Below are 10,069 nucleotides of genomic sequence, written 5' to 3' on the forward strand. Positions count from 1 at the left end.
TTAGTGTCCTAAGTTTTCATAACTGTGACCTTAATTGCCTACCGTCTGTAAGCTCTTAGTGTCTTAACGACCGCTCCACAGTTGTATGTTCATTAATTGTTCATGGTTCATTGAACATGCATGGGAAACAGTGTTTACACCCTTTACAATGAAGCTCTGTGAAGTTATTTTGATTTTTACGAATTATCTTTGGAAGACAGGGTCCTGAAAAAGGGACGTTTTGGCACATTTAACTACAGAGGAAGAATCAGAACACAGTAAGGCCTAACTGGAATAAAGCCTGGTGCGGTCATCACATGCAGGCAGCATGGGTCTCCTCAGTGAGACTGAGGCTGGCTTCCTTCAGAGAGTAATGGCCTTGATATTTAGAAAGGAATGTGTCACGTGTTAAGGTTTTAGGTAGCCCACATGCTACCTCTACCATTGCATTAGTTCCCATTGGTTATCTGTTTGAGAGTTCATTTCATAATTAGGCTAGTCAGTCCGTAAGTAATGAAGCTGCAATTTGCCGTCTAGGCTAGAGACCATTAGCTTGTCAGGCTAATTGTTTGATTGAGTAAGCAACTCGTTTGTTTGTGTGTCCCACTACAATCAGCTCATTTACATATGAATAGTTTTGAGTACTCCAGAGGGGTCATGGAGTTATGGATACTATTCACAGGCAACCAGCACAATATGAATGTGCAGTGCAGGATGTGGCAGGAAGCTAAACTGTAGGGAAGAGTGGGGTAAGTTGAGCCAAAGGGTTAGTTGAGCCACCCCTTGTTTCTAGGAAGCCATACACAAAATGAATCATTTGACCAAATATTTAGGAAGAGGTCATCCTTCAGACTTCATGAAATGAAGAAACCACATGGAAAAAGTGCTAACCAAGTTACGTCCCAAAAAATGATTTTCACCAAGTCAAATGAATGTATTGTGTTAAGAGGTTTCATGATGCTTGTATCTAAACCAAAGTAGATCATTTTAAGATTGTTCTATACATCAGTTGGGGTCTCTATAAGCTTCAATATGAGGTTCTGAACCTAGAATGAAAGGAAAAGGGCATACCTAGTCAATTGTACAAATGAATGCATTCAACCAAAATGTCTTCTGTATTTAACCCAACCCCTCTGAATCAGAGATGCTCAGGGGGTTGCCTTAATCGATGTCCACGTCATCGCCGCCCTGGGACCAGTTGTTCTTGGGGGTTAACTGCCTTGCTCAAGGGCAGATTTTTCTACCTTCATGGCTCGGGAATTCAAACCAGCGACCTTTCGGTTACTGGCCTTACTCCCTTAACTGCTAGGCTACCTGCCACCGAAAGTGCATCCTTGTAGCTGTGTGGGCTAATATAGTCAAAATGTTTTCCTTGGGGTTGAGCAAATTGAAGTTGAGCAAATTGAAGCGTTTTCTTCCCAGGCATAACACAAGGCATTATCGCTGGGATATGAGCTAACACCACGGCCTGGCCTATATTAAAAGTATTTGTTAGGTGTTAAGCCTGTATTAAATCTTTCAAATGATTAAAATACAAAAAAAGTGATTGTGTTGAATTGTGTTTGGGAAATAAAGATAGACATGGTTTTAAAAAGCTAGTGGTAATATTTAATTCTGTACATACATTTGTAGGCAACTCAACTTACCCTATCCCTATGCTCAACTTACCCCACACCCAGGGTAAGTTGTGCCAAGACACAAGAAATAATCAAATATAAGAACACTAAATGGCTCAGTAGAATAGAATAAACATTTAGCATAAGTATAATACAGAAAAACATGTGTTTTGGGGAAGGGGGGATTGGGGGCAAGTGTTTACATTGCAGTGTTTAGCAGTCATAAGAGTCTGGACAAGCTATGTTTTCAAAACTGTAATGTTTACATGTATTCTGATTATTTCCAGGGATACGCAACATCCTGAAATATATGTAGATATCTTTGTTTGAAAGAATACTATGTTTCCCTTGACGGAGAGATGCTGAATGTAAAAAATGGCTCAATTTCCCCTACATGAGGAAATTTGAACTCCAAGCGTGGAAATGAGATAGTAACAGCCTGCCTGGATTGTCTGATTTGAGCCCATCACCGAGACTACAGTATGTTCATAATGTCGGAGACTAGACCCCAGACTGACACTGAGATACTATGTACATAACGTCTGCCTGCATGGAGGCTGCATCACATCCGAACGTGATTGGGAGTCCCATAGGGCGGCGCACAATTGGCCTAGCGTAGTCCGGGTTTGGCCGGGGTAGGCCGTCATTGTAAATAAGAATTTGTTCTTAACTGACTTGCCTAGTTAAATAAAGGTTCAATAATTTTTTTGGAAAAAAAAAAAATGGAGGCACATAGTTCTGCTGTCAAGTGGGCATTCAATATCAAGCTATGAGTAGCCTCTCCATTACAAGTTTTAGTTCACCACATCCTCTTTGACTGCCTCTCTTGCACATGTACTATATGGTACATGTGACATTATGAATGACACTAATATACACACACACACAATATAATTGACCTTTATCAGCATTTAATGGCCAAGAATAGTCACTTTAGCAGCAAAACATGTGTCAAGGGAAAGGAAGTACTGACATGACAAACATACATATAGGCCAATACAACTCAGTTATGGTTAGCAGGTGTGATAAAGGTGCCCATTTGTCATATCTATCTTTGATTGGCTGAATCAACACCATTTTACCACCTATCTTTAAAATTGGGTAAAAATGCTATAAATGTTTTTCGTTTGTCGCTACTTCCTCATTTTGTTTAAGCGAACATGCCTGAATATGTATGTTATAATTGCCCAAAGAGCGACTGAAAGTTGTTTTGTGTCATCGAAAGTTGCCGTTTTGTTTTGCTCTGTGTAAAGTTATCTGTTTTTCTATTTATATGTTTTTTTTCCTGTCGCACTGTGTTTGTAGCAAATGTGGATTATATGACTCTGGGGACGTTTGCATCAATGGAATCCCGCAAGCGCGTCACTTGAAAGGACGTCTGACTGAATACGAGCTGATTGGCTTCAGATCCTCGCCCCTGCTTTGCTTGTATGGGAAATTACACCGCGCTCAAAATAACAGGGAACTCGGAAATCGGAGATTTCCGACTTCAGTGCGTTCAAGACAACTGGTAACTCTGAAAGAAACGCGTTTCGACTGGGAAAAATCGTTTTGAACGATCATCCAACTAGGAATTCCAACTCGGGAACTCGGGCCTCTTTCTAGAGCTCCGGCTTTCCGTCCTAAAGATCACTGACGTCATGATTTCACCTCGTATTCTTCCGAGTTCCCAGTTGTCTTGAAAGCACCATTAAAGGGGGCGTCCCTCTGACGTAATGGTAAAATAAAATTGATTGTATAAATGTGTTCCCAAGATCTCAATAACATTAGAACTGCAGAGCAACTTCGGGTGCAAGGTGACTACGGATATTGCTTAAAATACTAGTGAGATATAAACAGGTAAGCAAGCTCTCAACTTTCAGTTATTGCTTTCAGTATGATATTACAGTGCATTCTCTAAGTACATTTATTTAGGTAATAAATGATCCTTGCTATTTACATTATTATTGACATTAGAACAATTTTGTCCTGAGATGCATAAATCCAAAAAGGGTATAAATGCAAAATACCTTAGAACTGGAGGGGCATGCCATCCACAGTTGATGGGAGGGCAAATAAAAGTTAGTCAGAAAATATATTTGCCAGTCAATTGCTGCAAGGTAAATAAAAAATAACAACAAATTATCATTATACAATCATACGGTATGTTTATACTTATTCAGTTCTAAGAATGTTGCATGCACCTGTCAGCTCGTAGTGGATAAGTTGTTTGTATGAGGTACTACAGGTGTTCCCACATAATTCCTCTGTTGTGCACCTTCTGTGTCCTAATCTAATGCACTGCCAGCTACACTATTTATAAAGCAATGTAACAGTCAGATCAAAGCATACTAGTGTGGCTACAAGGACACGGATACAGTCTTCCCGACTTCAGTTGTGCTGACAGACATTCAAATCAGTCTGTTACATTCAGTAGGGGGTCTACACTCCTCTTCCTTCATTTGGCTCCCTGCTCTGAAAGCCAACCCCTTCAGATGTGTCAGACATGTAGTTTGGTGTGTTTTTAAACTTCAAGGATTTCCACATAATGGAGATGTAGTTCAGGAAAACACTTAACTATGCTTTCTATACTTTCTCAGAATCTATGGGCAGTCAGGGAGGCGCAGACTGCCTTTTTCAAGTTTTGTTAGTGGTATGTATACACCGTCCAACTAAATGCTTACTTGTAGGTTCCTTCTCAACAATGCAACAACAATAAGAAATATGTAATAAAAGATAAGAATACGACAAAGTAAATAGCTCAGTAGAAAAGAAAACAGTTAGCATAAGTTTAATACAGGAAGGCACAAATTATAGTCCAATATTTACACATTTTTTGGGGAAGGAGGGATTGAAGGGCAAGTGTTTAAATTGTGCAGTATTTAGCCATCATAAGAGTCTGGTAGCAGCAGATGTGCGTGAGTGAGTGAGTGCATGTGTGCTAAGGTGAAGAGAATCAGAGCAGTTGGTCAGTCCAGTTCAAGTGTTCAGCAGTCTGATGGCTTGTAGATAGAGACTGTCTCTGAGCCTGTTGGTATCAGAGACAGACATATCATCTGCCCGATGGTAAGGGAGTAAACAGCTCGTAGCTGGGGTGTGTGTGGTCCTTGACGATGCTGTGGGACTTCCTCAGGCACCGTTTTTGAGTAATGTCCTGGATGGGTGGGAGCACAGTGGGTAGGAGCACCTACTACATGCTAGGAGGAGGGGGACAGTTATACAAGTTATGTGGCTTGTCCTGCAGGGGAGGGGACAGAAAATCTGGCACCCAAGTACATTTATTTGACCAATTTACCCTGGAACCTGAAGTCAATTTATTTGAAGCCTTTCGATGACCTAGATTTGACAGTCCTCTCTATTCAGGGATTGGCAACCCAGGGGAACAGAATGTCCACTCCAAACTCATGACTGTAGCTTCTAGAAGATTGTAGTATCTCCTAAAGTCAGCTCACACAGACCCTCTGTAAAATTGCCATAGTCAATTTTCTCACAGATAGTTGTCTGCACCTTGAATCCACAGAAATGAATAATGTCCCCCCACATGGAGCTCAGCCTTATGAGAACAGCCTCTACAACTCAGAGTCTCTGAGCCTGGACCTTACCTCAAGGTTAGCTATGGATGTGAGTAGTCATGCCGACCAGCTCTCTGCCCCTTCCATGCCTAACATCAACTCCCTGGTGGGCACTTACGCTGGTGAGTTTAATGCCTGTCAGATTGCCACAGCTCCTACCATCGCCTCGGACCCTGAGTCGCCCTTCAAGCTGGATGACTTCCAGGTTTACGGCTGCTACCCTGGCACCTTGGCCCTGAGCTACTTCGACGAAGCCCTGTCTTCTGGTGGCTCTGACTTTTTCGTCAACCCTGTGTCAGCCCAGTCTCCCTGTACTCCAGGCTTCCAGACCCAGCCTGCGTCAGTTTGGGACTCGGCCTTCGGTCCATACTCTCCCAGCCCGGACAGCTGGGTGACTGATAAGACTGCATTAACACAGCCATCCTCTTTCTTCACCTTCTGTCCCGGCTCAGTGGAGGATCTGTCTCCTCTGGGCCATCCACAGCCCCAGCTGGCTGAGCAAGACCCCTTCTCTCTGGGCCAGCAGCCCCCCTCCCCCCTGTCCTTCTCCCCTCTAACCCAGGAGCCAGGCACCCTAGATGTCTCAGGCCTCATTGAAGGGAGAATGTCTGCGACACCGCACAGCCCTACTGAAAACGAGGGTCTCTGTGCTGTTTGTGGGGACAACGCCTCCTGCCAGCACTATGGGGTTCGCACCTGTGAGGGCTGCAAAGGTTTTTTCAAGGTGAGAAGCTTTTTCCTCTCTCTTCAGTCAATTTCTTTCCATAACTGGGTGTCAGTGCTTGACTTGAACTGAAAAAAGTGTTGGTACTCATTTTGGGTGTCGGTACTGTTTGTTTTTAGGTGGATGAGCTTCACAATACTTTTGAGCTTATATTCTAAAAGAGTAGCAGTAGACAAATGCTGGTGTCGGTACTCAGCTCCGGTGAGCTCCTACCCAAGTCAAGCACTGTGTCTAATACATTTTTATTCAATGCAAAACACATTTTATACATGCATCGCCATTGCTGGACTGGTATAGAGACTGAGCTACCATAGCTAAGCTTCTTTTCTGTGTGCTTTGCAGCGTACTGTACAGAAAAAATCTAAATACGTGTGCCTTGCCAACAAGGACTGTCCAGTGGACAAACGGCGACGGAATCGCTGTCAATTCTGTCGTTTCCAGAAGTGCCTGGCAGTAGGCATGGTGAAAGAAGGTGAGCCCTTCAGATTCATTTTACTACCACATCTCTCACCATAACCACTGTTCTTTCTCAGTTCTCAGTTGCCAAGACATGATCAATTTCTCTCTCTCTCTCGAAGTTGTGAGAACAGATAGCTTAAAAGGTCGAAGAGGTCGTCTGCCCTCCAAGCCAAAAGCAGTCCAGGACCTATCGTCTGCTGTGTCTCGAGTCGACATCATTGCCTCTCTTGTGAGAGAATACATTGAATCAAACTCTGGTGTTGGGAAACTGGACTACTCCAAGGTAAGGACAACTGAAAATTCTCCATTGTGGTTGATCTATTATTGTTTTTGGGGGTTATTAGGTCGCTGTTGGTACCTTTTCTAAGGATAGAACCTAAATAGAACCATGAGAATGCAGGGCATTCCCCTAATGGAACTAACATAACTAACTTCTCTCCATCCTTTCTAATTCAGTACCAGGAGACTGTGGCCAGCCCATCAGAGAAAGAGAGCACTTGTGACATCAAACAGTTCTACAACCTCCTCACGGAGTCCATGGACGTGATCAGGAAGTGGTCTGAGAGCATCCCTGGGTTCACCGCCTTCTGCTCCGAGGACCAGGAGCTGCTACTGGAGTCAGCCTTCTTGGAACTGTTCATCTTGCGACTAGCATACAGGTGAAAAGAAGAACCAAATGTTATCACTGTTAAAAAAATAAAACGCTCCAAAAAGACCAGCTTGCATAATCAGAGCCATGGCTTTGTTGTGTTTACATTACTCACTGTATTGCTAGGATTATACAGTACATACATTATGGATATGACTGGATTGATTGCACCCACAAACTAACATTGTGCAGATATTTTTGCTATAACAAACATGGATTACCCCCCCCCCCCCCCCAAAAAAAAAGTTAATCATCCTTATTATATTCTCTTTCCAAGGTCCAACCCTGAGACGGACAAGCTGATCTTCTGCAATGGCATGGTTCTTCACCGCATGCAGTGTATACGGGGCTTCGGTGACTGGATAGACTCCATCATGGACTTCTCCCAGAGCCTCCACCGCATGAACCTGGACGTGTCATCCTTCTCCTGCCTCACAACTCTGGTCATAATCACTGGTGAGAGCTCAACACACCTACGCTTACACGTCAGCCTGCCAGGCTGTGTTAATAGAGATATGACACCATAAACCAGTACAGTATGAGGTTGCAACATAGAGCCTACAGTCAATCTTTATTCTCACCCTAACCGGAGCTGGCTGAACAAGCTGAAAATGCATGAATCTTGACACATAGGCCTACATAATGTTATTGTGTTACAGAATAATGTTAAAAATGACCTCTCTTTTTGGTGTTTACTCTGCTTTACCTGGTCAGACACTCGTGCCCTTTCTGTCTCCTGATTCTCCACAGACCGCCATGGCCTGAAGGATCCAAAGCGAGTGGAGGAGTTCCAGAGCCAGCTAATCACCTGTCTCAGAGATCACGTCTCCAGCTGCGCCCCCGACTCCACTGGGCCCAACTACCTGTCCCGCCTTCTGGGAAAGCTGCCCGAGCTACGGACTCTCTGCACCCAGGGCTTGCAACGCATCTTCTATCTCAAGCTTGTGGACTTGGTCCCACCACCCCCCATAGTTGACAGAATGACCATGGACATTCTGCCTTTATGAGAGCGAGAAAAGACAATACCGACTGTGCACTTGTGCTGCTGAAGGGACGATAAAGGGACGTCAAATGATCAAGCGGTCTCAGTGTTGAGTAGGGACAAATTAAGGAAACTATGCTCCCAAAGATTTCACGTGAAAGTAGTGAATTATACTGTAAGACTTAAAAAGGTATGAAGCTATTCAAGCACTATCGTACTTGAGGAAAAATTGACCTCTCTCGTTCATTAGCAATGGCTGTAGTATGGTGAGGAGAATGTGTTATCATTGAAATAGTTTTCCTTGTTTTAGTGCAGTATTTCAGACTTATGGCTTTGAGTGTGCACTAATGATCCACAACCAAAATGGTTGACAGTGGTCAACGGTGGGAGATGAGGTGAACGTGGTTTATTTACACACAGCTTCAGTAGTGTAATGGAGAGGGAATATCTCCAGAATAGTTTTTTTTATACGTGTATATAATTCTATTTTTATATCAATTTAGAAAACAAACAAACAGACCTTGTGGGAGATCTGTCGACGTGCCCTGGGAGTCTGTTAGATGACTAATGTGACGTAGTTGTTGATTGGTTTCACTGCAAGTATTTTGTATGTTTTAAACATTCAATAAAATAAAAAAAGACCATGGACCAAAAGCAGACTGTTAACAACTTAAATACCACCACGCTATGCTATAATGCAGAGTCTATACAGTAGATTCTGATCAACATAAAGGAATGTATTACATTTACACAGGCCCTATGACTGCAACGTCTTGCTATAACATCAAAGTTTGTATATTATGCCTTAGCTATGGTCTTAAGATTCAGGTTCAAGATTGTACTTGTATTATAATGGTGTTATTGCATATACACAATGAATCGACTGCAGCATTGTGACTGAAACATGTTACAATCATAAGGAAATCTGAGAAGGTTCCCTGACCTACCAATTGGAGATAGTGTTGATTATCATGAACATTATGCTATATTTGTCAATAATGTTGTGCAAATATCACTGAAATATGGCAGCTATGATTGAACAGCTCAAACAAATATTACAACCGTATTATTGGTTTTTGCTTCTATGAATATTATACATAGCTTATTGTGACTATTTCTGTGTAATACATGACAATGAATGTCTTTAAATTAGCATGGGTTACTTAAAGCCATAATCTGCAAGATGTGCAGTCCATGACATTTCCAGATGTAAAGAGCACTTGATTATAAAATGATTAAAGTGCTCAAGAAATGATCAACTTGATTTAAAGCTATTGTACATCATTTGTTCAGTTTCCTTTGCCTGCAAAAACATACAACATTTAGTAATAGGTTCGTAGTTATGATAACGGGAGTCATATTTTTCAAAATCAAAAAGATTACAATACTTCCTTATTTGAAATTTCTGGAAATCTTAGTCTGTGGCTTTAACATTTCATATGTATTGTGATACAATTTAGTTTTGGGCATTACATTTTTTACATAGACAGAATGGTTCCTCTTTAACGCTGCAGCTCCATACCCTTTTTTTAATAGTTCTGTAAAAGAATTGTTCTCTCTAATATAACTGTTGTTCTCTCTATTTCTTTCTCTATTTTTCACAGCCTGAAAGTCCAGTAGTGTGAATTTAGGTCTGATTAAATGAGTACCAACACATATTTTAGTCCACTTCAAGCACTGATAAAAAAGCCTTCTAGGCATTAGGCCTATGGGGCTACTTGTAGAGATTGCACTGGAGATGGTCCAGATGAGACTGCTGGCAGTTACCTGCTATTGGTGTAATCAACCTGGTTGTACAAAGTGTTCATATTGGCACATACAGTATATGGGCCAACAGTCCATCCATCTTATGCCTCCAATGGGGCTTTGCAAGGCACATTGTGCCAACAAAATATAAGGTGATGAAATCAACAGGACACAGTCACCATAGCCAGGATTACCTTTGGGCGCATGGATAGTACATTGGGCCTGGATAGTACAGTGAGGGAAAAAAGTATTTGATCCCCTGCTGATTTTGTACGTTTGCCCACTGACAAATAAATGATCAGCCTATAATTTTAATGGTAGGTTTATTTGAACAGTGAGAGACAGAATAACAACAACAAAAAA

The 10,069-nt window shown here is 42.1% G+C and overlaps 1 protein-coding gene across 2 annotated transcripts; it reads left to right on the forward strand.

Annotated features, from left to right (window-relative positions):
- The first annotated feature begins 3,363 nt into the window (after window positions 1–3,363).
- LOC115168011 (nuclear receptor subfamily 4 group A member 1) lies at window positions 3,364–9,224 on the forward strand. Of its 2 annotated transcripts, XM_029722851.1 has the most exons (8): window positions 3,364–3,434; window positions 4,175–4,227; window positions 5,095–5,870; window positions 6,213–6,342; window positions 6,449–6,612; window positions 6,786–6,988; window positions 7,256–7,434; window positions 7,729–9,224. In XM_029722851.1, exons 3-8 carry the CDS (start codon window positions 5,097–5,099, stop codon window positions 7,983–7,985), a joined length of 1,707 nt encoding a protein of 568 aa, XP_029578711.1. In that variant the 5' UTR covers window positions 3,364–3,434; window positions 4,175–4,227; window positions 5,095–5,096; the 3' UTR covers window positions 7,986–9,224. The 2 variants fall into 2 exon arrangements, with proteins under 2 accessions (XP_029578711.1, XP_029578712.1); XM_029722852.1 differs by lacking the exon at window positions 4,175–4,227 and having other exon boundaries at window positions 3,380–3,434.
- Window positions 9,225–10,069: the final 845 nt, after the last annotated feature.

This window comes from Salmo trutta, chromosome 30 (assembly GCF_901001165.1).
Source record: "Salmo trutta chromosome 30, fSalTru1.1, whole genome shotgun sequence".
Classification (NCBI taxonomy): Eukaryota; Metazoa; Chordata; class Actinopteri; order Salmoniformes; family Salmonidae; genus Salmo; species Salmo trutta.

Coding starts and splice junctions, on each gene's coding strand:
- LOC115168011 (XM_029722851.1), top strand. CDS start 5,097: ATGAATAATGTCCCCCCACATGGAGCTCAGCCTTATGAGAACAGCCTC. Junction 6,343..6,448: donor AGTAGGCATGGTGAAAGAAG/GTGAGCCCTTCA, acceptor TCTCTCTCGAAG/TTGTGAGAACAGATAGCTTA. Junction 6,613..6,785: donor GGAAACTGGACTACTCCAAG/GTAAGGACAACT, acceptor TTTCTAATTCAG/TACCAGGAGACTGTGGCCAG.